Source organism: Parasteatoda tepidariorum, chromosome 3 (genome assembly GCF_982258835.1).
Source record: "Parasteatoda tepidariorum strain Cologne lab strain chromosome 3, Ptep-v5.0, whole genome shotgun sequence".
In the NCBI taxonomy this organism is placed as follows: Eukaryota; Metazoa; Arthropoda; class Arachnida; order Araneae; family Theridiidae; genus Parasteatoda; species Parasteatoda tepidariorum.
The window spans coordinates 42,067,026-42,093,924 of NC_141757.1; the positions used below are offsets into that span (position 1 = coordinate 42,067,026).

The window sequence follows — 26,899 nt, forward strand, 5'->3', positions numbered from 1 at the left end:
ATAACATTAATTACAAGTGTAAAAAGAAGAAATTAAAAAACATACAATTAAAAATTTATCACAAATTTAACAGTTACAATTATTTAAGCGTTTAATAGATTATTAACAAATTAACAATTAGCAAATGATTATTAAATTAGATGAATGATGATGATTAAATAAATTAAGATGATTAGATAATGAAATTGGATAATTAAATTAAAATTAACAATTGATTTTATTTAATATGTAGTATACCATACTACACACGTTATCTAGAACAGTGTTCCCCAACCTTTTTATCACCGTCGACCTGTCAACGTTTGATAATTTTATCGCGGCCCTCTGGGGGGGGGGGGGAGATGTTGATTGCTTATGTTTTAGATTATTTTGATTTATTAATTTTAATTTAATTGTATTTAAACATGCCTTCAAAATAAAATACAGTTGCGCCAAAAAATAAATATAAAGTGATTTAACATTTTAACTTACTAGAATGTTAAATCAATGAGAACCCTGAGTTTGTTTCCTTGCAATGAGACGGTTCGATCTGGTGGTAATTGGAGACAATAATACATTACAAACAATAAAAAATTTATGTCACTACCTTCGGGGGCCCCCTTTTTAAAATAAATAAAAGTTTAAAGGAAGACAGATATATTTAATTTGGGGTATAAACCTAGGAATTTAAATTTAGTTTTAATGAAATGGGCGGCCCTGTACCATTTGATCCACGGACCGGTACCGGTCCGCGGACCGGGGGTTGGGGAACACTGATATAGAACACCCGGTCAAGGTTTGTGATAGAAAAAAATAGTTTTGAAATTTTCTATTACATGAGTCTGTACTGCTAAAATTATACACATACATAATAACTGATAACAGGGAAGTATGGTTTCAGAATAATGCTCACCAACAAGGTATGCACAAGTTTTGAAATTTTTTTTTTACTTTGTTGCAATGCTGCTACTTGGTAAAATTTTAATCTATTTATTGTACTATATATACAATCTATATATACATTTATTTCTTTCAAAACCATGACAGCATTATCTATACATATACATTTGAAGTTTAATTCTGATCCCTTTAGTATGACTATGGCTAAGAGTCTCTGAGCCCAATCAATTTAATTTTACTAAACCACTGATATATATATTTTTTAAATATTTGAAATGCATACTATTAAAATAGTGCTATTAAATGAGTTATTTCCTACTCACTGTTTGTTAGATTGTGATGAAAAAGTGCAAATATCAATTCTGTTATATCTCTGAAATCCCAGCAAATCTGTAACAGATAAAACATAATGTATTTGAAATATAGTAATCTAAATTAGAACATTTATAATTAGTAATATTTATGATTGAAATTAGTTTGAGTAACTAAAATTCTATCTTAAAATCTGAAATTATAAACAAAGAAAACATATACACATCAATATATGTAGTGATTAAAAGCAGTAACAAATACTTGTAAAAATTTAGAATGAATAAGAAATCAATAAAAATATGCACCATAGAATAATTAAAAAAAAAAAAAAAACATTGTATTAACCAAAAATTTTATAAAGGGATGAGTTTAAAAATATAATACTTAAAAACACTTAAGGCAGGGTTGGGTTTTTGATGTCAAAAAGTAGTTTTTGACATGACAAGGGTATAATACTGGTTTAAACCGTCAAAAACCCGTCAAAAATGTCAAAAACTGAAGTTTGCCAAGAAAATATATAAACTTCAAAACTACCAACAGTTGCCATGCATTATATTGAAATTTAATTATACTATAGGTAATCAGCAGGTTTTAAAATATTTTTTAATTAAAATTAAGGTAAAATAACAGATTTAAAATCTCAGAAATTTATATTCAAATGCATGTGCAGAAAAATTTTGCACAAAAATTGTTTAAATATTTATATTAAAATTTTTTTTTTTCTTTTTGATACTTAAGAAAATTAAAAGTTTATTACTATGCATTTTTGACATATAAGGAACATATAACTAATATTTATAAGGAACTTACAAGTTATGTTGTATAAATACAAACTTGATATAAGATACAAGTGTATAAAATTTTTTTTTTTAATGTTATACCGAATATCTTTATTATCCTGTATGTTAATTTGAATTTAAAAGTAGTTATATTTATGAATAATGATAAATATAATTCATAATGTTTATTATATTTATTTATAATTATTACACTTATCATTTTAAAACAATTTTTACCTCTTAATTTGTTTCCCCCACTTGTATTAAGAATACAAATAATGCATATCTTGAAAGCAAGAAGTAATTATTCAACAGCTGAATATTTAGATATTCAACAAAACTATGTATATAGTATTCAGCAAAATGAAATTCACAAGTATTTGGATTAACTAAATTTTCAGCATAGTAAATGAATAGGCTGAATATACTGTAAATCGACACTAACTACGCTGCGTATTTAACAGAAAGCACTTAAATTTGTATTGTCTTATGTTAAAAAGATTATTAAGAAGATTTAAAAGAATATTAAAAAGATTTTTCTTTAAAAGAAGATGTCTAATGTACAAAACTGCTAATGTTTATCTTTAAAAATGTCTAATTTTTAGTATAATCTATACTATACACTAAATTTGGTTATAAATAAATTTCTTAATAATATCACTGCAGATTTTCAATAACACATGAAAATGAATACATAATATTACAAAAGATGTGAGTTTTCAAAAGTACAAGATTTTGGTTACTATTCAAAATATAAGTGTTTCTTCAAAATTTTAAATTTATTTTTTCTAGAACATATTTAGAAACACTATCCTTTAAAAAATATATAAATTTTATGTATTAATTAAATTTCACATATGAATATAGGTTTTTGACATTTTCGACATTTTTGACAGTGAGGTTTTTGACGTGACGGTTTAAACCATGGTTTAAACTGTCACATGTCAAAAACCTGCCAACCCTGACTTAAGGGTTAATAGAACTTTATATGCTACTTTAAATTTCTAAAAAAAAAAAAATTCTATATTTGATAGTTCTGTAAGTTGTCAATAACCAATAATTCAGATCAAATGTTTGAAACAAAAAATATGAATTAATATATTTGGTGTTTTTTCACTAATTAAACTTTCCAACTTTTTTGTATGTTGTTTTCTACATTATACACCATGTGAATTTTATAGCTTGTGAGTTTTCTATGAATGATTATGATGCCTTAAAGATTTTATACACATACCAGTAAATATTTCTTCCTTTTTTATGTGCTATTTATTAAAGCTTTTTACACATAGTAAAGATTATTTTTATTTTTAATTACTTTTTAATATGGTTCTCTAATAAAAATTAAGTCATATTTCCAGCTGCTTTGGCACTAAACTTTAATTGGCAATCTGGGATAAAAAAAGATTAATATTACTTTTTATTCATAAGCAAATGAAAACAATTTGCCTTACCCTTTATGCTCATTAAAAAGAATATATATATTTGTTTACCTTAAAAATATGAAACAATATGCAGGAAACATGTAAAAAAAGGTTTAGGGTGATCTTACCATAGAATTCTTTACAATAGAAGTTCCAACATCACAGAGGAAATTTAAGCCTATTTTAAAGTTAGGGCTTTCTGTTGATACAGCAAGAATTTTGTCAGCAAACTCTTTCAATGATTGTATGACATGCTTCAAATGTGTATTATGTAAAAGGTTATTACCTAATTAAAATATATTGTTAGAATTAATGAAGAAATTAGATTTCAAAACATAATAGTTTATAATACACAAGATTCTGTATGAAGTTAAAAACTAGTTGCAATCACTAAAAGTTTCTTTTTTTTGTTAAAAAAAACTTAAGCACTTGATGGCTCAACAGCATAAAAAATTTCATTCACACAAATTCATTAAAGTTATTAGTCAAATCATACTTTGTTTACACCGCTGATTATTTCTGTTCACCTTTAGTGGTAACTCTGTGAATGTCTCGTAAGATTGCAAAATAATCTATTACAATGCCTGATCTCACTCATTTACAATTATTTTATTGGCAAATAATCTGCAGTTCTTTTTTCCACTAAAGTTAAGCGCATGGACATAGCTTGATAAAACAGAATACAACAAGGGTAAAAAAAAAAACTATTTTAAACCTGTCTCAAAAAGGCAGGTTTCTCTCTTGGTTTAAATCATTTTTTTTTATCTATATAAAACAAAATGAAAAATAATACTTTATGCTACGATTAAAATCATCATTAAAACTTGGACTATTAATTAATATTTTTCATCATCATAGTAGGCCAGACAGCCTAATGCCTTCCCCTGAAGAATTTTCCATAACGACTTCCGATTTATCTTTGGATAAATATTTTTAGCAAATAATTAAAAAATATTCACTCTCCCTTAATAAATATTCTAATATGTTAAAAAAGAATAATTGAAGATTTTGATTAAGTTTATATATTATATTACAATTCAACTAAATATGTAAATAAAAAGATATAATGTCTAATTGTTATATTAGTAACTTTATTAAACGGCAAAGGATAAAATGGTCAGGCCACATTATCAGAATGGACGAAGACCGTACCACAAAAAGAGTTTTCAATGCCAGACCAGTTGGCACACGAAAAAGAGGCAGGCTGAATTTGAGATGGATAGATGGCCTAGAGAAAGACCTTTTGGTCTTAAAAACTAAAAATTGGAAAACACTAGCTAAATTTTTTTATCCTGGATAAAACTTCTTGAGAAGGAAAAGGCCACCGTGGGCTGTCGAGCCATTGATGATGATGTTAGATTAGTAATGCATGTAAGAGAGTATAAGTTTCTTTTTGCTTCCTATTACAGCTTAGCAGTATGCAATGTATAACATTAGTATCAATCTACTTTTTAAAATGAAATTTTTGTTAAAATTAAATCAATACAACTTTTAAAGAGAATTTTAAGTTGACATATTTTTGTGCTTAAATATTTGAAAATAATGAAGAATGAAAAGGATTAAAAAAAGTAAAATTGGCTGCATAAACATAAATACAAGTTACATAAAATAGTAAGGGTATGCTTTAATATTAATGATTAAATGATATATAAAAAATTAAATATTTTTAACATTTTCTTGAATGCTCTAAAGCAGGATAACAATATGTTTATCATGCAGCATTAAATAAAATAATAAACAGTGACATTAAAAGATATTTTTGAAAAATTATTCCAACAACTACAAGCTAATCTCGTACGAGCATAATTTAGCTTAAGTGCGGGAATTATATGCTCTGATGGTTAACCCCTTAACATAACAATTATTTTTTAAAATATTGAGAAATCCTAAGTTATCTCATGCTCTTAAGTGATAATTAGTGATTAATTAGCTCTTAAGTGATAGTAAGGTAATTAATATATTTTACACATGCATGGTAATAATTTTTTTTCCACAAGAAGCAAAACTCTTGAATATTATTAGAGTAATTGAATTAAATATTGATTACAGCATCAACTAAATTTGTAGTCCAACTGTATAGGAATTATATGATGCTGTCAACTAATTTTCTGAGTAGATGTTTTTTTTTTTTTTTTTTTTTTTTTTTTTTTTTTTTTTTTATCTTAAAACATTACCACAAATTAGTCAATTTCTAAAAAAAACTTCAATGGTAAAAGTTACAGATTTGTTGCTAAAGAATAAAATAGGAACTTAAAATGATAAGAGTAGAAAAATATAGTTACTTTCAAATAGATTTGCTTTCATACATATTTTAAATACATTTAGAACTGGATTCAGATCATTCTCAGAGATAGAATCTTTGTTAAGAATATCTTCTAGACACTGAATCAATAGATATTCCACATTTGTAATGAAGACTGTGCCCTGTATCCATTGATGGAAAAGAGGATAATCAACATATTTGGAAAGACCTTTAGAGAGTAGACATTGTAGAAGAGCAGCATTTTGTACCTAGGTGTTAATGTGAAAATCAAATTGAAAGTTCCAAATTTTTGAACAGCTATTATAATATACAATTTATAAAGACACTGAAAAATAGATTTTGATTTTGAAACAATGTTCATTTCAATTTTATAACCCTAGGATCAGAACTATAGTCACACGAGACTTAACAATTACAAATGTGTTGTGAGTATTGGTTAAAAATCGACAAACACTTACTGGTTAAATTATTACTATTTTTTTTAAAATTATAATTTTAATCTTCAAAAGAAAGAAAAAGAACCTTAATTGGTAAAATTTCAAATTATACATAAATGCTTACATGAACAAGTAAAAATTATTACCAGCATAGGAAAATTTCATCACATGGTGGAGGTATATTTATTATAATAGAATTTGTGATATGTATTTTGCGAATCTAGATGATATGAATCAAAATGCTTTGAAATAAATATAATGATTTATTTTATTCAAATAAATTTATTTTAGGAAATTCTTGATGTACTGTTGTCGCGATCACTTATATTGATTATTTTGTCGCGATCACTTATATCAAAAATGACACTTTATTTAAAAAATATAAAAATAAGTAAGAATTAAAACAACATAATGGCGTTTTTTGAAGCTCCTTAGCAGAGTCACAGTTCAAGGTCTTTAAACTCAAAGCACAGCTTTCTTCCAAATTATATTCACTATAGCAGTTATATAATTTGTACTAAATGCTTAAAAGTTTATCATTTACAAGACAAGAAGGAAATATAGCCAAGAAAAAAATAAAACAAAATTCCTACCTGGCAAACTGAATTCCAAACTTTTGTAACTTCTTCCTCAGATGAATTTGCACATAAAATAAAAATAAGTTCAGCAATGCAATTAAGTTTTTGCAAATTATTATCAGTTTTTTCCAACCATCTTGCAATCGTATCCTGATAGAAAACATCTTTCTGTTTCTGTGCAGTTGTTTGCATTATAAGCTCAAACAAAAGCTCGCCATTTGCAACTGATGCCAAAACTTCTATTAAAAGATTAAGATAACAGATGTCACATTTCTCCCCAATTTGGTCACACAAATATTTGCTAAGCTTAAGAATATGAGCAAAAGATTGAGATTTTTTATTTGACAGAATAACACTGTTTGGGTCCATAGTTCTAATGATGGAACTGTTATTAGAAGATTCAGGTTCTGAAACTTCATCTTCAAATCGAACTTTAGGTTTCTCTGCTTTTACCAGGGCTTCTGTAGGAACTAATATACTATTAAAAAAATAGGACAAATACATAGCATGCACACTCTTAGAACTTTCTAATGGTGAATCAAGGACTTCATAAAATATTGGTAGCAAATATTCCCAAAACTCTTCAATGGCCTTTGAAAAACATTCAGAAACTTCTTTTGTAGTAAAACACTTACATTCCACTTTGCATATTAATGAGCCAACTAATGGATACAATTTAGAAGTTGCAAGATGTGCATCTTTAGTACTCAGAGACTTGTGTATTAAATCAGCAACCTACAATAAAGTATTGAAAAAATTAGATTGTACTAAGTTTATTATCTATTGAAAACAAAATAACAAAAATGACTTTTAATGAAAAATGATACAAGTCAATGGAATCGGTGATAACCGAAAAAAAATGTATTGATGAGGTTGAAACAGACCTTAAAAATAAAAAAAATATCAAAGCAAAAACCCTAAGGCTTTGGAGAAAAATTGTGAAGGAGGTCATGGTTCCAACACAAGACTCAGAGCTAAGGAATAAGTAAGTTACATAGCCATAATCAACTTGCTGTTTTCCCCCCCTTTCCTTTTATAATTCCTTTTCTACAATAAAGCTTGACAAATAGTTATGTAACCTTCACTTGATACCATTCTTGCTATAGCTAACTTTGGGTAGAGCTTTATACTCAAAATCATTAAGTTATTTTGAATAATTCAAATATAAAATGAAGTGAAATTTTTGTTAACATCCAGTTTGACAAAAGAAAGAAAATCTATACATTTCATAAATAATCCCTAAAATAAAATTAAAAAAATCCCTAAGATATAAACAAAATAAAAAGAAATTATGTTTATCATATACCTAAATTTAATAAAGTTTAGTTTTATTAACTTTTTCATCAGTAATACAAAATTATAAATACTTGTGAGGTCATGTCCATTGTGTTAAATTAGAGTACACGTGAATATTAAAAAAAAAGAAAGGATTATACATGTATGTATGTATAATCCTATATATATATATAAAACAAACACTCACTCATCAGTAACTCTTAATTCTGCCTATTGTGTACCATTCCATTTAGTTAGAATACTAAAATTCGGAACACTTTTTTTTAAATAAATAAAAAACTAAAAATTGGTTTGATGTTCAATTATCTGGGTAATTAGCCTAATTCGAAGTAACACTAAATAACAGATTTTCACCTAGATAGTCGCAAATTTGGATTATGCATTCCTTATCAGATATAAGGAAAATCTAAAAAAGTTTCCTTTTGATATTTTGTATCTTTAAACAGGAGGTAAGAAAATCAGATCCCCAATGCTTAAGGGTAAACTTGCCAGTTGGTAAACACAGCTTATATATAGGATCATATTAAGCGTGTATATAGGATCATATTAAGCAATATCATCCTTCTCCTAACTACTGATTTAAATGGTCACAAAAATCAGAATTTTCCTTTTTTTTTTTAAATTTTAATTTTTCACTTTTTTATTTAAAACAAAATTTTTACACAACAAAATTAAAAAATATATATACCACAATATCATTGTCAGGGAAAATTATTTCAAAATTTGAAAAGAACCATTGAAAAATGGAAGCAAGCAATGAAAGTAATTTTGATCAGTAGTATACCAATATAAAACATGGGAGAATAAAGACTGAAATCAATCAACCATTGGAGAAAAAAAAAATAGGATTGATAAATGAAATTTTTCAGCAGCAAAATATGATGTCTTAGCAATCAAACTTAATCTGAATCTTAAGCAAAGTCAAAAATCTCATATCTCAATTATTTACGTTTGATTTTAATAATATTTAAGAAAATTTTGTGCTCTTAAGCAACAATGATATAATGAATTTTATGGGATTTATTCTAATATTGAATTTTTAAACTCACTTATTTTCGAATAATAAAGTATTCTGAAAGAAGAAATTAGACTTTACACATAAAATTACAATGATACAATAAAAAACACAATATCTTACATGAAATCGAAGAACTTTTTTCAATATGGATGAGCTAAGCTCCAAATTTTCTATACGGACACAGCAAATATACTGTAGACATTCTGTTAAAGCAGTTAAAATTGCATCACATTCTATATGAGACTTCTTCACATTGTCCAGAAAAAGGCTATAATAATAAAATGGAAAAATGCATTCGAAAGCCCTGGTACACAGTTTGTAACTTTATAAGTTTTAAGAAAAGAAAATAATTTACATTTGATTTTGTGATTTTTCAAAAAAATTAAATAGGCTACTTAAGAAACATAAAATTAAAATTTTTAAATAGTTTTTACTTTAATAAATGAACATATCGGTCAGCAGACACCTGCAATCAATGTAGAATTGCAGATCTACAGAGAAAACCTGCATGTAGATTTATACAGACAGATAAACAGTTTTTGACTGAAAAAATAAATCGCGATTGAAAAATATCTATTAGATAAGTTTGGCATGAATTAAATATTAGAATGAAAAAAACTTGTTTCTTATCACATTTATTAATAGAGCAAGTTAAAAATTTTATTAGCTAAATAGAAACCATCTTTTATTTTTTACATTTTTCAGAGTAAATAGTTTAAAATAAAAAGTCATGTTAATATTTTTCTCACCTTTCTTTGAGAGAATCAAAAAACTTTAAAATAATATTTTCATTTCCTATAATTTCTGAAGGAAGTTTGCTTAGGAAAGGTAGAAGACAGGGATAAAGAACCTGAGCATTTCCTTTGCCACCATTTTCCAGTAGGGACCACAGTTGTGGAAGCACAACTTTGTTTATATTAATTTCTTGCCAACAGTTCTATAATCAAAAAGGTCAGAAATGTTTAAATAAATCGTAAAAATAATGATAAAAAATCTAGCATTTTCTATAATAAGAATACAATTTATAGCTATAAAATGGATGAATGTATCAGTTTATGAATGTTTAAATTTAGCATTTATTGCACTACAGGACAGAGTAGGAGCAGTAAAGGTGTAAAAGTGCACATATAATAAAGATTAAACTTATTATTTTTCATCTATTTTCTAGTAACAAGCTTATTGTTTTAAGCTATAGTATTCTATAGCTTAAAACAATAAGCTTGTTACTAGAAAATAGATGAAAAATAATAAGTTTAATATACAAATCTCTGACTACACAGCAATTACATGATTTGAGCTTTCATACACTAACTATCAAGCTAAAACTTAGAGTAGGTAAATAAATTTTATAAAATAACTAATACTACATAAAAGACTAGGAGCTTCCATAAGACTAATGATTTTATCAATCTGTAAAAATTACCATATTATTAAAGGAAAAGTATAATTATTAATATTTTTTTTACTTATCAGATACTTTGTGTGACACCATATGACAAACCTTTTTTAATACTTTTCTATGAACTTATGGGTTGTATTTAAAATACACTAAAAACAATTAATTTGATTGCTATTTTTTAAATATTCATAAAATATTTGTAAATGATGGTAAATACACTTTATTAAATAACTAATACTACATAAAATCGAGAAGTCTCTAAAAGATCAATAATTTATCAATCTGTCCAAAAAACTATAATACATATATATATATATATATATATATATATATATATATATATATATATATATATATATATATATATATATATATATATTGTATATATATAATATATATATATATATATAATATATATATATATTATATATATATATATATATATAAAAAAAGGACAATTATTTATAAATATTTTCCTTACACATCAAATACTATATCTGAACATATGACAAACCTTAAGTCTTAATACTTTTCTATGAACTTATGGTTTGCTGTTATATTTAAAATACATTAAAAATGATTGATTTGATTGTTTTTTCTTGAACCTTCATAAAACTTTTGTATTAAATTTGATTTCAAGACAAAGATCAAAATAGTTGGGCCAATGTTTTAAATGGTTATCATTAAATTCATTCCCTAAAAAGGCAATAATCATTAGTAGTGAGGTAAAATTGACTGTAGATTCAATTTTTTTTTTCATTTCTTAGCTTTGAAAAACATAAGTTATGAAAACTATTTTTTCTGATGCAAATAATTTTAAAATTCAAATGAAATCTATTTACAAAGAATGATTAAAAAAATATCTCGATTTACTACAATATTGTACGGTTTCATGCTAAAATTTAATGAAGATGGGAATTTCAATAAGTTGGTAATAATAAACTAGTCTAACCTCAAAATTGACGACAATACTTAAAGCAGCTTCCCAAATAGAAGGAGCGACTATTGGATCACTTTCTGATAAAGAGCTGAAGACAGTGGTGGCTAATTTATTTTCCATGGTTGAAAATATTCCATGGATGTTTTGACAAAGGCAACTCATTAATGCATACCAAGAACCACGGATCTAAAAATGAAAGGTAGACAAGAAGATTATTCTTCTAAAGCAGTCTAAAAATAAACAAACTTTTGAGAAAAAGGAGATAATGTACATAAAATATCATTCAATGTTCAAATATATAAATTAATACAAGACAAATAATTAAAGCACCTGAGCTTCCTTGCATTTTGCAAACTTCCAAAACCTTTTCTCGGCAATGATACTGCAAAAATCCTCATGCAATTTTTCAACTTCACTTCTCTCAACAATATTCAAAAACAATTTCAGAGCTTGAAGTGTGCCAGAAATAACCAAGATGTATTTATTTTCCATGTCTTCAGGTGAGGCAGAGCTACAATTAAGAATTTATCAATAAAAATTATAATTATAAAATTAAAACACAAAACAATTATTTAATATTATTAGTTTATTTTAAGTTCAAATATCTATTAAGATAAATCATAATTTTTTAAGTTTAAATTTATAATATGTACCATGCTTCAAACAATTACTTTCTTTCTACAAATAACTTAAAGACATAATGGTATAAAACTGTTTTCTATTGTAGTCAGGGTTCGTGATTTTTTTAAAAAAAATCAAAAGAATCAGATTTTTTTGATTTAAATCGGATTTTTTTGATTTAAATCAGATTTTTTTGATTTTTATTCAAATACACTGTAAGAACTTTAATTTATGATTTAAAAAAATTATAAATGTTGAATCAAATTAACTTAATATTAAAACTCTATTGTAACAATATTTTAGAAGCTCTAACTAAAATATTTTTTCATTATAATACATGGCTTTGAATGCATAGCAATCATTTTGAAACAAATGCATGATTAAAGACTAGATGAAATAGAGAATTTAAAAAATACTTCAGGGGTCTGTCTGGGTTTTTCTAAGAGTTACCTATTTAGTGAAAATTAAAAATTATATTAAAAAATCAACACAAATATAGTAAAGATATGGATTTATTGTTTCTTACGAGACACAAAAATAAAATTTTAAGAAAAAGTATTTTGTGTGATTATTCTATCATTTTTCCTAAAGTTGAATTTATAAAGGTGCCGTTAAACGGTAGTAAATTTGGCTTGTACAGACCCCTGTACTTTAACTATTAAAACAAAGTTTCTATTAGCAAACCATAACTTTATTTAAAATTGTGATTTCCTTTTTTTTTCTCTTGTTTTTTAAAATGACAAAATAAATGTAGCAGACTGTGTTTATAAATGTAGTTATTCGTCAAAAAATAAATAAATATTTAATCTATATATTTTTATATTAAAATATTCAATTTTAATTCTATATCAAAATAGATAAGTTCAGCTAAAAAAAAAAATTAGAAAATCTATGTACTCATAGGAATTTTTTTTTCACAAAATTTCTTTATAGAAAATCAGATAATGTCAAAGATATTGTAACATATTATGAGAAAAAAATACCAATTAATAACCCTACTGCGTCAAATAGACTTTGAAAAGGAAGAATGACACTATATTAGGAAAAAAACATCTGAATTCATCAGCCTTTTTTTCTTTCTTTTTCTGTTTTTGGCATATTAGGGTAATTTCTTTTTCATATAACCTCAAGCTTCAGAAATATGCATTTTCCACCAATAAAATATGATGTATATTTTAATTCACGCTTTTTCATTCAAAAGGTAGAATTTTAATTAACATTATTTGTATTATTTTTTGAAAGAAATTCATGTTTATTGATTACTTTCTACAGCTATGCAAGTCTATATTAAGACAGCATTAAATGTTTACTTTAATCTGTACTTTCAATCTCAAGAATCAAAAGATTTTTAAAAATGTAATTTCAAATGTGAAAATGTAATTTCACATGTAATTTCAATATTCAATTTAACACACACCAAGAAAGTGATTTCGTTAACTAAAATTAATTAATGCAGCAATTTATTTAAATTAAATTTTAATACTAAGAAAAGAAAACAATAAAAGTATCAAAAATTTAAAACAGTGTTTTTTAACTTTTAAAATCAATATATATAGATAAAAAAAATTAGTTGATTTAAATCAATGATTTTTTTAAAAAAATCATTTGATTTAAATCATGATTTAAATCGTGATTTAAATCAAGCTGATTTAAATCAACGAACTCTGATTGTAGTTAGTGCATGTTCATTAGGCAAAAAATCATTTGGTACAAAACATTCTCCCTTGAAGATATTGGTTTTGTTCGTTAAAGGAATTACCCATAATATTTATTTATTACCTTTTCTTGGTACTTTCTAACTATCATTATGCTTTTGATCCATTATTCTAAATGATATTATGATTCATAAGATTAACATATTTAATTTACTAAACTTATTTAAACTGTTTTACAATTGTTAAACAGTAAATAAGTTAAATAAAAATTTTGGGATCTTTCAGTTGCATATTTTTAAATTTAACTGGATCAATTTTATAATAAAAAAAAAAAAAAAATGTAATTGTGATAACAATGATTGCAGCAATTGTTGGGATTGGTGAACATAGGGAGAGAGGGACAGAGCTCCTGGTAAAACATAATAGTTCAACTTACTTTGGTTCGCTTAACGTCTTTGCTGTTTGTTCAAATAAATTATCCTTAAAATACTGAAAGAGAGGATAATAACATACTGTAAAATATATGAATAAAACTGCACACATAAATTTTTACAATTACAATGTAACTAAATTAAGAAATAATTGAATTGCAAAATTGATAAAAATCAGTCATTTCATTTGTAAATATAATCTTGTCATTGAATGAAAGAACAACTAATATCAATATGTTAGAGGTTAAATTTTAAAATTTCAAGAAAATTAATTTTTCTTTATAAAATGTTGCTGATAGGAAGAAAAATACTGATTTTTTATTTTTATTTTTAATAGTAAAAGTTATCTTTTCAACTATGACATAACCATTTGCTAGACAATATTCTTACATTAATTGATGCAATTATTAAAATCAAAACTCTTAGTCTCTCACCACAGGGGTGGTTGTGAGCCCAAGTCAAAATTTCAGAAATTTCTTAAGTTAAAAAAAAAAAAAAACAGTTTAAATTGAAAAAATTTAAACAAGTTTTTTTTTCCTTTTTCTCAATATTTCTTACCTTACTTAAAATATATTTAAAATTTTACATACACTTATACCATTTACACATACCTATGATGACCTGGAGAAGTAATTAAAATTTACAAATATGTCTTTCTTTCTTGAGTTTATGATTATAACAACTATTTACTGATAAAAAATGAATATTAATCATGAATATAAGCTTATAAAGTATCTCTCTGGCTCTCCCTTACAAGCAAATAAAATAAACTGTGTTTTTAAGTTCCACCTTTGAAAATTTGATTTCCGGAAACTTCTGTGATAAATTATTTTTTTAAACGTCTGGAGCTTCGATCTCCGGAAACTTCCAGATCACTGTAAGCGAAAATTTCGGTAATCCGGATTTTTTCCAGAGCACAATCAGCCCTGATCATATTCCTGAGTAATGTTTCTCAATTACGGTTAAAAATAAAATTCAATATAAAAAAAAAAAAGCAACTTAGATTCAGCTTGACTGTATGAATATATTCGGCACAGCCGATAAATAATGAGATAGAGGTTATTAAGCTAAAAATTTATTTAAAAAATGGAGATAGGGTTGAAAACAAGTTCTGAAAGTAAGAAAAAAGATTTACCCACTTTTCCCTCACTAGTTTTTTTTTTTCCATACCACACTTTTACAGAAACTAAATTGTAAAGTCTTGAGCGCCCACATAATCATCTAGCCCTATTCCTTTATGACTTTCACATAACTGCACTTCAAGGACCACAATTTCAAACAGATGAAATGAAGAAGTGTCTCTTTAACTGGTTTTAACAGCAACGAAGTGTTTTAGCAAGACATATTGCATATAATGTCATGATAGCTTAGATACCTAAACTATGGACAATTTTTTGAGTTTTATTAAAAAAACTGTATGAAATTGTAGTTATTTACTGACTGTACCTAGTAATATGAAATTTATGTAAAAGGAAAATTAAAAAAAACAAAAAAAAAAAAACAACAACTCACAAAAAATATTTCTGCTTTACAATGGAGTAAAGCATCAGACTGCTTTGCAGTAGGAAATGTGGCAGCAAACGTGGCTTGGGCAGCACTAGCCGCAGGTGCATATAAATCACACTGGCTCAGGAGCCAAACTCCCATTATGCTTTTGAGATATGGAGCAATTTCTCGTTTAATTTTAGAAATAAGTTCCCCATTTGCTAGATGAGTTGCTTCTCTTATTCGTCGATCTGTGTCCTATAAAAAGAGAAATGGTATTACATAACAACTTTCAATTTCATTAGTTCAAAAATAGTGAATAAAACACAAATAAACAAAAGCAATCCTAGAAGAGATATTCTTACCAAAGCTAATCTGTTGAACAATCGTGGCCAAAAAGGCATAACATTTTTTACAACTTCAAAGTCTTTCTCAGAACAGAAGTCTTTAAATTCTTGCAATGCCTAAAAAATAAAATGCATAACCTTATCAAATTTAGATTCAAGGTAAAATTGGTATTTGACTTAATATCATCTTTAGTTTAACAACATCATTTAAAAATAGAAATTTTTTATATTTCATTATTGATTCAGTATTTTATTAGCACATTTCCTTTCCATTTTAGTTTTTATTGATATAAAATTAACTTTTTGAAAAACATAACTAATTTCAGCAATTTGGTTCTTATCTTCTCATAAACTCTACAACAGAAGTTACAAAAATATACTTTTAATCCTGTTAGAGAAATTGAATACTGTACAGGGGTACATAAATTTGGAACAGAAGCCAAATTATATACAACTTTTAAGATGAAACTACTCATAATTTTGTCTTAGTATATTAGCATGGATCAATTGGATTGAAGTTAGATAAAGGTAAGTATTTATTAAAATTTATACAAACATAAGAATTTTTTTTCTTTTTGAACTCACTGAAACAATTGAGTCACATAAAAAAGCAAAGAGGAATTGTGTAACTTTGAAAGGTAACTGTAAACAAACCTTCAATCTTGTTACTGCATCCCTTTTAAGCATTTTTCTCATAACCATACGGAAGTCAGAATCAACACAACTTTCACATGCATCTGATATCTGCTGTCCTGTGGCTGGTACATAACTTGCCTTATCTTTTTCTAAACTACTAAAACCTATGAACCCATTAATTGTTCTTCCGCTTAAAGAGAGAAGTTGAGCACTGTGACTGCTACTAGAAGGCTAGAAATAGAAGAAATAATCCAAAACATCACATAATATAATACAAATTATTTAATACAAGATGCATAATTCTGTAAACTGAAATTAAAGACGATTTAAATGTAACTTGACTATTTTTGCCAATCATGATTTTGGCACAGCAGATCAAGGTATGAAAATATCCCTGTGTATTAAATATGAAGAAACAGCTGATAACCATTACCTTTTTTTATAAATAATAACTGATATGGTTTTTCGTAGACAAATTTGTTTTGGCATTTAAAATTATTTTTATGCCAAAATTAGGACAATTAAATTTAGGAACTAAATCACCATGTGTGGAACATGGATATCTATCAATATAAAATGTGATACCTGAATTCAATATTCCTGATAAATGACATTCATTAATTGACACATAATTATTTATAAATAATAATATATATATTTACTCTGGTATTTCCTTTAGTTCGTTGAGCTTTATTTGTTTTACCCATTTTCTTATTAAGTTAAATTAGTTAGAATGATAAATAAGTCACAAATTTATTTATTATTTGGGTTTAAATTGTAAACAATTTAAGTTTAATATTTTAAATTAAGTGGAAAATTTTTCTGAGGTGAAACTCATGTTACGTCGATTGTTTTCAAAACATATCGTAAAAAGAAAAAGAAAGGTTGTTGTAAAACACCAACACAAGAGATAACATACGATTTTGAAGCTTTATATCACTGTGAGCAGGTAGCGCAGTAATCAGTATGTTTAAATATCTGTTATAACTGAAAATACCTGTTACCAGAGTTTTTAGATTTAGTATAGTTTAACTCCATATGGCAACCGACCATATATCAACAACTCAGCGTGATTGTTGACAGCTGACGTATATTATTTTTGCCGGTCTAAACACGAATAATGTAAAATATTATCTTAAAAAAGTGTTCCACGAATAATCTAATATATCGTCTCAAAAGAGCTATTTTAATATATTTTTTATTTAACAGTACAATGAAAATTGCTGTTCTGCATCCTGATTTAGGAATTGGTGGTGCTGAGAGACTTATTGTTGATGCAGCTCTTGCTATCAAGTCCAAAGGCCATAAACTTTGTATATTCACTACACATCATGATCCAAACCATTGCTTTGAAGAAACTAAAAACGGATCGCTTGAGACTTTTGTTGTTGGTGATTGGCTTCCTAGGAATATATTTGGGAAATTCACTGCAGTTTGCGCTTATTTTCGAATGATATATGCTGCTTTTTATCTTACTTTCTTTAGTGATTTTCACCCTGATATGGTTGTTTGTGATATAATTTCAGCTTGCATTCCTGTGTTTAAGTTAAAGAATATCAAGGTTGTTTTTTATTGTCATTTTCCGGACCAACTGTTAACTGATAGAAAATCGTGGTTAAAATACTTATACAGATTACCATTAGACTGGTTGGAAGAGAAGACAACTGGACTAGCAGATACCGTTTTAGTTAATAGCAATTTTACTGGTAAGCTGTTAATTCTATAAAGTATTTGCTTTCGAAGGATTTCCGTTTTGGTAACCAAACCAAAATAATCACGAAGTTATGAGAGATGGATAATCTCTGAAGCAAAAATGTCACAAAAGGGACCAACTCGAACGGTGAAACTCGTAGCCAACAACCGGGAAAAGCCCAATATATTAAGAAAAATGTTTTTTTTTCTCATCTTTTTAAAAAATCGTTCTGTGTCTTGCTGAAGTTAGTAGGCACAAGCAGAAATCAACACGGAAATACCTACTTTGTGCCAGGGTTTTATAATATTACTCATGTTATTTTTGTTTGAGAAATGTGAGTTATAGGCATATTTTATGTAATTACTTTCCCACTTACTTGTTGATAGATTCATTGTATGCTCATAACACTTTTTTAGCAGACTTCTGCAGTATCCTAATGTACACAACCCTTTCTGACATATTTACATCTAAATCAGGGGTTTCCAACTTACATGAGGCCGGAGGCCACAGTTAAAAACACAAATCAAATGGCGGGTCGCAACTTTATCAAAATTTTATGTTGGATTCTTTTATGTTTGAAGGAACATTAAATATTACTGTCAGATTTTTACCAAGTTGTACGAGTATGAAACAAAAATAAATTAGAAATTAAAATAAGAAGTAGATTTTTAAAAATATTTACTTGCATATTAAAAAAAGTGAGCTACAATAACTTTAGTGTGCACCTATGTATTAAACAATTAATGTGCAACAGATATCTAATTGTTAAGATATAAAACTTTAAAAAGGTTGGTAGTATAAAACATACATAGTAGCACACAAAATGTCATCAGAGAATAGATATTTACATTTTAAATTTAAAATTTACGAATGTGTGTGTAAATATTTTCGTCCAAAATGAGTGGTTTCAAAAAGTTAAATCGGATAATCGCCTCGAGAAAATTTTTGATACACACATGCTAAATTATATTCACAAAATACAAAAGAATGAAATCAAACAGATTATTTTTACGTGATTATTTTTGTATATGAATAAATATTTTCTTGGATGCAAAACCTGAGAAATAAATTTTTTTGCGCCATTGGTATGTTAAATTTCACAGAAACGAAGAAATTAGGTTTTTATTACAGTACAGAACCCGTTATCCGGAAATCAGAAAACCGGAAAACCAAAAAACCGGAACGAAATTCGATAAATTTTCCCGCCATTTAAAAAAAAAATTTTTTTTTTACTCATTAGATTTTAGGATTTTTCTTTCTTTTTTGAAAGATGTTCACCTTACTATCATTTTGGAAATAATCATTAGTGTATTACTTCATTGTTTTTTCTTCTTTTTAAGATTATTTCCAATTTTTTTTTTTTTTTTTAGTTGGGTTTAACAATAAAAAAACGTCTTTTTGTAGCGATTCCGAAAACCGGAAAAATCAGTTATCCGGAATAGCGATGGTCCCGATCGTTCCGGATAATCGGTTCCCTACTGTAACAAGAAAAATATTTTACGAGAATTGTCCGAAAAAAAATGACAACTAATATCTTTTAGTTCGCGGGCCACAAAAAAAAAAAAAAAAAAAAAAACTTCACGGGCCGCCAGTTGAAAATCACTGATCTAAATGATTAAGTACACAAGAATTTTTATTGTCATATTGTTTATTATGATTGTTATTTGTTTGTATACATTGTTATTTGTTTTAATATCTATTATTTATTTTTTACTTGACACAGTTTCAATTCTGAATTTAAAGGAGACATTTCATGATATTTAACAGTGCTTTGTTTAAAATTTTTTTTTAAAAAAATAAAGCAATTTTCCAAGACTTCATTGTGGGTCATGGAGGTTAAGGTGATCAATGAATCGATCGTCAAAATTTTGTGATCAATGTTGAATTTTGTGTAAATGGGAATGAAGTAAGCATTTTGCATCAGCTTTCTTTACTTCCCAGAAAAACTAATTATCATTGATCTGATGCTGGTTGGCATTAGGTCTCTACTTGGAATTGTCTTTCTCAATGACAGCTCTGTGACTTAAGTGCTGTGCCATTGCTGTTCATTTTTTTTATCAGTCTACTATCATTACTCCATTTTTTCTTTATCAGTCTACTATTATTTTGTACCTTGTTCTAGTTTACTTAAGTATCATTTAGTAACATTTGTTGCAAGTTGTTAAAAACTTCAAAAATATAAGCTAATCACACAAACATAAAAACTATTTTGCTGTTTACTCATGATATTTTCTAATAAAAATTTTGTATTATTTTTATTTATTTATTTAATCTTTATATATTTTTCTTTTGAATTAGCACAAGTATTTAAGAAGACATTTTCCAGTCTACGTGAGTTAAATATAAAAGTCATTTATCCTACAATTGATGTGAATGCTCTTCTAAGACCTATTCAAGATGCAGAACTAGAAATAAAAACCAAAGCAACAACTATTTTTTTATCTATCAATAGATATGAAAGAAAGAAGAACATATCACTGGCTATTGATGCTCTAGGTATCAAAATATATTTTATATATTTATTTATTTTGTTAACATTTATGGTGTTTTACAAAATCCGATTTTTTTTATTTATCTTGATATATATATGATTTCATAACCAGTTATAAGAACCTAATGGACCAAATAAATGTGTGTTTAGTTAAGGACTATGAAAGATAAATGGAAATTGGTTTAAACTATCAAAAACCTAAAGAAGAAGCTGAAAACTACAAAATGATTTAATTTTAATCAAACTAAATTGAATATGTATATGTATAGTTGTAATTGGTTGTTTTAAAAATTATAAATTACCTTTAAATATGCATTGTTACTTCAATTTTAATTAGCTCATTAACGTAGAATTGATTAAAAAAAGTTTTGAAGTAGTTACAAATTTTGAAATAGAGATTGATAATTCTGTTTATAAACGTATAAAAATCTTATTAGTTGATGAGATGCATGTAAAAATAATTTTTTAAACAATATTGCATATTTTATTTCTGCTAAAAACTTTAAGCAACTTAGTAAAATGTGATAAAAATATAAAATTTAAATTGGATCTTTATTTTTAGATGCAACTTTTAGCATTTTCTTCAAATTGTAACTCTTTCTAGCTCCTTTTTGTGTTTTTATAATAAATTAAATTAAATGGAACTGAAATAAGTATATTTTAAATATGATTTAAAGCATATTTAAATGTGTGTGCTTGTTTAAATAAGAACTGCTCCAGTTTTAAAAATTTATTGCATGAAGTGATTTAAAATTTTTTAAGGTTATGCAAGCAAGATTGTTATTTTTCTTTTAAAAATTGACTTGTGAAGTTTATATTATTATAAATTTGTTTTTTGACTGGCCATATTATTTCCAAAAGAAAAAATATGTAAATATCTTTAGAGAATGTTGTACTTCTAATCAAAATTTTAAGGTTATGCAAGCAGGATTATTATTTCTTTTAAACTGGCTGTCTAATTTTTAGAAAAAAAAAAAAAAACATTTTCTCAATGAAATAAATCAATTTAATATTTTTGTTTCATTTCTTATAGGGCATCTGAAAAAATTAATGTCCCCTGATGAGTTCAAAGTTCATCTTATTATAGCTGGTGGTTTTGATGAGAGAGTAAATGAGAATAAGGAATACTTTGAAGAACTGAAGACGCATGCTGAGCTGCTTGAATTGCAAGACAATGTATCTTTCCTTAAATCTCCGAATGACAATGCAAAACGAATGCTTTTTCATTGTTGTACTGCTGTTTTATACACACCATCAAATGAGCATTTTGGAATTGTTCCCATTGAGGCTATGCTACTTGGTCGACCTGTGATTGCATGCAATAGTGGTGGCCCTCTTGAAACTATTTTAAATGAACAAACTGGTTACTTATGTGATCCAACTGCTGAATCATTTGCTGAAAAAATGGCGTTGTTGACACGGGATCATAGTTTAGCTCGTGAATTAGGTACAATAGCCTCTGAACATGTGCGCCGTCACTTTGCTTTTCCCATTTTTGCTTCAAAACTTAATTCTGTTATTGACAATCTTTAAAAAATTTATAATTGTTATTTTATTTTATTTATTTTTGTATAAAGGTAACTGATGTTCTGAGGAAATATTTTAAATATCTCTTGTTTCATCAATATGAATTTCTCCTTAAATCAGGAGGGGGGATTGTATTCCAGGTTTTTCGTATCAGTGAACGTGAATTTTCCTTGAATTTGGCGGTATTCTGTTTTCTCAATTTTCACACAATTTAAAATAAGATTTAAGTAAAAAGTAAGAGCTCTGCTATCTAAAATTTAAATTTTGAAACTTTCGCTAAATCACGTTAACCGGACATTTTCATACCTATGATATTTCAGCCAATTCGAATTTTTTTTTTGGTTTATTGGACTTATACCATTTTTAATTTTGAAAATTATGCAGAAATCCGTTATGATCCCATTCACATGATTTTAATATCAAACATTGATTTTCATATTTACCTGATTTAAAAGTTACACATTGTGAATTGCATTCACGCGAGTTAAAAATCTAATGTGGCTACTTGTTTTCATGCATTTCTGATATCAAACACTGATTTTCATATTTATACATGATTTGAAAGTTCGTATTTATTGTAATTTGTAATCACGAGATCTAAAAGTCATGTATCGCTATTCGTATTGACACGATTTAAAGAGTGAATATAGTGATTTTTATTTTCACGTTCTTAAAATCCAGCATTGCGCTTCATTTTCTCATGATTTTATAATCTAGTATCACAATTCTTGTAAGAACCAAGTTTTTTCTTAAATTAGTTCCTATAAAAGTGTGATATTCTTCATTGGTAGGTAATTTAATTATTAATCTTAGTTCAAAAAATTATATTAAATATGTATACTACATAAATTGGTATCTTGAAATCGAGTGTTCACACATGAAATTTTCAGGGTTTTTTACTTTGTGTCACAATTACTCTTGTTAAATATATGTTGTAATATTGTTGAATAGTTTCTGGGTTTATAATTATAATAATAAATAAATAATTTCTATGTTTAACTGTTTTTTTTTATCTTGTTGGCTTTTGTTTATATGCTGGAAAAGGGATTTAACAATTTTTGCCCATTAATGCCTGAATTTTTTATATGCTGCGATGAAAAAACAATTTCTTATTATAAATGTGGTTATAAGTTTTAACTAAATGAATATTTTCTTCTGTTAGTTACTACTTCATTTTTGAAAAGAATAAAAAACACTTGCTTGATGTGAAAACAGATAAGGAGAATTCTCAGATGATCTCTTGTTCCAGATAAGAAGAATTCTCTATCATGTTAGTCAAAATGGGTTTTAATCCTGACTGTTGAAAACTATGAAAAAGTTCTGTTTCTATAATTTTTAATGTTTACTAAATGCAAGCAATTAAAAGCCAATGCAAAAATAGACATGCATTCTTTTAATCTCTATTTTTATTTATTAAGACTTTTGAAAACTAAGGAAAAGTTCCATTTTCTGATTTTTTTAATGGTTTATTATTTTAGGGTACATTTTTTTCCAACTACTGAGGGATTTAATATTTTTAATGATTTTTTTGAAATTTTGTGACAAACTTTTATTCATATAAAAAGTATCTAAATTATTTGTTTGATATCAATCATCTTGATTTCGTATATAAAATGTAATTTTCAAATCTTCTTTATTTTAAATGTGAATTCAAAATGAATCTAATTATTTTGGTTCCCTTTGAGAATTCTGATTGGTATTATGACTGTTGAACCTTAAATATGTTTAATTAGATATTTAAGCTACTGAAAGTTGTATGAAAATAGTAATATATGATATCAAATGCAATATACTTTTTGTTTTAAATTAAGCATATCTAGCATAGAAATGTTTACTTTAAAAAGAAAAACAAGTTTTTTACTTTTTCAGAAGTAATAATTATAATATTTTAGTAAACTATTATGACATTTTCTAAAACTATTTGCTGTGACTTAAATGATAAAGTGTCGAAACAGTATTTTTCATACTCACAAAAACTATTAGCTTCAATTTCAATATAAATTAAATATCATGTCTTTCATTATGTAGTTGCATTTGTTCTCATTTTTTAAAAAAAATATTATATGATGCTTATAGTTTTTGATTAATCGAATGATCAAAATTTGTATTTTAAAACATTTAGGAAATATTTATTTCAAAATTTATTGAGCCTTATTAAGCCCATAATTAAAAATATTAAAACTGACAAAAAAAAAAAAATTAACTGGACCTCTCATGTTGTTTGATAAAAGAAAAAAAAACACTTAAATTTTTTTTTTACTGCAAAGCCCTTCTCTAGTTGAAAGGAGGAAAGCCCAAACCTTTATGCTAAATTCGATTTTACAGTATGATCATGAAATCTTTGATTGAATATTTGATAGTCTTTATCACCTCCCTTTTGCATACAATGAAGAATTTTTTGTTCTATTTCCATAAGTATTACAATTGGAATTCTTTTTAATGTAACATGTAATGCATTTGTATTCATTAAAAATTTACCATTGGTGATTTAAAATTAAAACTTAAACAGTTTAATATTGAAACTAATTGAACTATATTGAAAAAGAAATGTTTGAGAAAAAAGTTATTGAAGATTTCAAATTTATTATTTTATGTTGGATAAGACTTTATTAAGAGAAAGAAAAAGAGAAAAAACACTTTTTTGCTTTGCTTTTTTTTAGAGTACTCTATAAACAAAAAATGACTTTAACCGAAATTGAAAATGTCTTCTTACATTTTCTGTCAGTCTTTTATTTCTTCATTAATCAAAGTTTTTATTTATTCATTATTTTTGAATAAAAACAATAAAATCAACTCTAAGATAGATTACAAGAGAAATTTCTGTAGAAGTTTGTTATTGTATGAATGATTTTATCATAAATTTTTCAACGTAAGTGGAAAAATTTATTTAATTCAATAAACTATTTAAAGAATGTTCATATTAAGAAATGAGAAAAAAGTTCCAAAAAGGATTTATAGATTTCTTTTTATATTGAATTCTATTATTATATAATTTATATAAAACTAACCAATACTATTTTTTTTTGGTATTGTTATTTCTAGTTAAATGCACTTTCATTGACCTAAAAAAAGTTTTTATTTTTCAAGTAGCTGTTTAGAGGTGATCTGAAACCTAAGACAATTATTGTTATTCTAATTATGAAAATTTGTAATTCTAATACCGTTCCTTTGAATACAAGAAAGTATTTCTCATTTTTTTTAAATCCAATCAAAAATCTTCTATTCAGTGATTGGATCATGATAAGGTAAATAGCAAATAACAGCACAATGTTAACAAATTAGTTGCATATTGCATTTTTTTTTTTTAGCATTTTGACAATTTTGCAATGTGGCAAGGCATGTTTTTTCTGAACCATCTTGTGTTATCATCTTCAATTTAAATAACTTAATGTTATCGTACTTGAGTTTGATTCCTATTCGATTCAAATAAAATTTTTATTCAAGGGCTTATTGTGAAATAATGACAAACCACAAAAACAATTAAAAAATTGGGGGAAAAAAAACGTAAAATCCTATATCATTGTAATATATTTCAGTATATTAACTTATGCTTCGAGGGCTAGATTAATATAGATTTACAGGTACGGGATTCTCACTAAAGTTGGTATCCACCCTCTTAACTTTCAAACAATTGCAGCTATAGTTAATAGTGGCCACACTCTACAAGATGAGATCAATTACCGCACCATCTTTTTTCCAAGATATTGGGAAAAAAATTGTTTAGAAAGTTATAGAATAGCATCGATTTAGTATATATAGACCATGTGAATACTATGAAACGAATGCTTCAAATACGCATTGTTTCTGTGGGCTTTCCTACTCAGTGTCGCGATGACACGATCTAAGAAGGAAAAGTAAAACCAGGGGGCAGAAAGAGTTATACGATAGAATGAATCTGGCCAAAACTAGGTCTTTAAGTTTTCTTTCTTTCTTTCTTTTTTTTCCAGAGCAGCTATTTGTATAAATTAGCTGGCATTTTTATTTGAATGAGGAATTAGTCCTTCAGTTCTAAAAATAAATATTATTGAGCGTAAAAAAGCTATATTTTGGAGGATAAATTGATTATTTTTTTGAAGTATGGTGCCAGTTTTTATCCAATCTGATCAAATAAAACCTATATTGAAACAATTAAAAAGAAGTACTCTTCCTGCTGAAATATTTGCTTTCAGCATTAAATTAATACCTAGACACTTCTTTTCTGCGAAATATGCGGGAATTCTAGAAAATCAAAGAATCTGAGCAATTTTAAATTTAATCTAACTTCTAGTAAATGAAGTTAGTTTATCGTAATAAAATTCCGTTCAGCCTACAAGTTTCCTGTGTCTAAAATTTTTTTTTGAGGTTCTGGATCCAACTTTTCTATTATTTGGACTAGGCCAAACTTTTAGCTTATAGCCTTTTGTACTACCCGATTTTGTCCCACTTACAAAGTCGCTGTTTCAGATTTTCCAACCCAACGGCCTTAAACGAAGCGCTCTCCTGTTTAACATTTCTTAAAAAAATAAAAAAACTTGACTTTGGACTTTTTCAAGCAACAAATTTTAAAATAAATAATAGCTTGCATTATAAATGCAAGCGACCAACTGCAGCCAAGAGGAAAATCTTCAAAAAGAAAAAAAAAAGGCCACTGGATTGTAAATTAGCGTCCCGGTTGTATCCATCAGATCTATGAAAAACGTGTTTTAATAATT

General features: G+C 26.4%; 2 protein-coding genes across 2 annotated transcripts in view; one reads left to right on the forward strand and one right to left on the reverse strand.

Moving 5' to 3' along the window:
- The window catches only part of Ltn1 (E3 ubiquitin-protein ligase listerin), a 46,672-nt gene extending 29,237 nt beyond the window's left edge, over positions 1-17,435 (reverse strand). The window contains exons 1-13 of the mRNA XM_087159152.1: positions 17,160-17,435; positions 16,516-16,728; positions 15,880-15,978; positions 15,542-15,772; positions 14,035-14,087; positions 11,653-11,833; positions 11,335-11,508; positions 9,733-9,920; positions 9,104-9,251; positions 6,685-7,404; positions 5,674-5,902; positions 3,520-3,677; positions 1,203-1,269 (exon numbers count right to left, since the gene is read on the reverse strand). Of these exons, the coding sequence (XP_087015278.1) occupies positions 1,203-1,269; positions 3,520-3,677; positions 5,674-5,902; positions 6,685-7,404; positions 9,104-9,251; positions 9,733-9,920; positions 11,335-11,508; positions 11,653-11,833; positions 14,035-14,087; positions 15,542-15,772; positions 15,880-15,978; positions 16,516-16,728; positions 17,160-17,204 (2,506 nt within the window). The 5' untranslated portion in view covers positions 17,205-17,435. The remainder of the gene's footprint in view (positions 1-1,202; positions 1,270-3,519; positions 3,678-5,673; positions 5,903-6,684; positions 7,405-9,103; positions 9,252-9,732; positions 9,921-11,334; positions 11,509-11,652; positions 11,834-14,034; positions 14,088-15,541; positions 15,773-15,879; positions 15,979-16,515; positions 16,729-17,159) is intronic.
- A 100-nt stretch (positions 17,436-17,535) lies between these two features.
- Alg2 (alpha-1,3/1,6-mannosyltransferase Alg2) lies at positions 17,536-23,207 on the forward strand. The gene is made up of 3 exons (XM_016063115.4): positions 17,536-18,203; positions 20,489-20,686; positions 21,715-23,207. The coding sequence occupies exons 1-3, from the start codon at positions 17,711-17,713 to the stop codon at positions 22,212-22,214; spliced, it is 1,191 nt and encodes a 396-aa protein (XP_015918601.1). The 5' UTR covers positions 17,536-17,710; the 3' UTR covers positions 22,215-23,207.
- Positions 23,208-26,899: the final 3,692 nt, after the last annotated feature.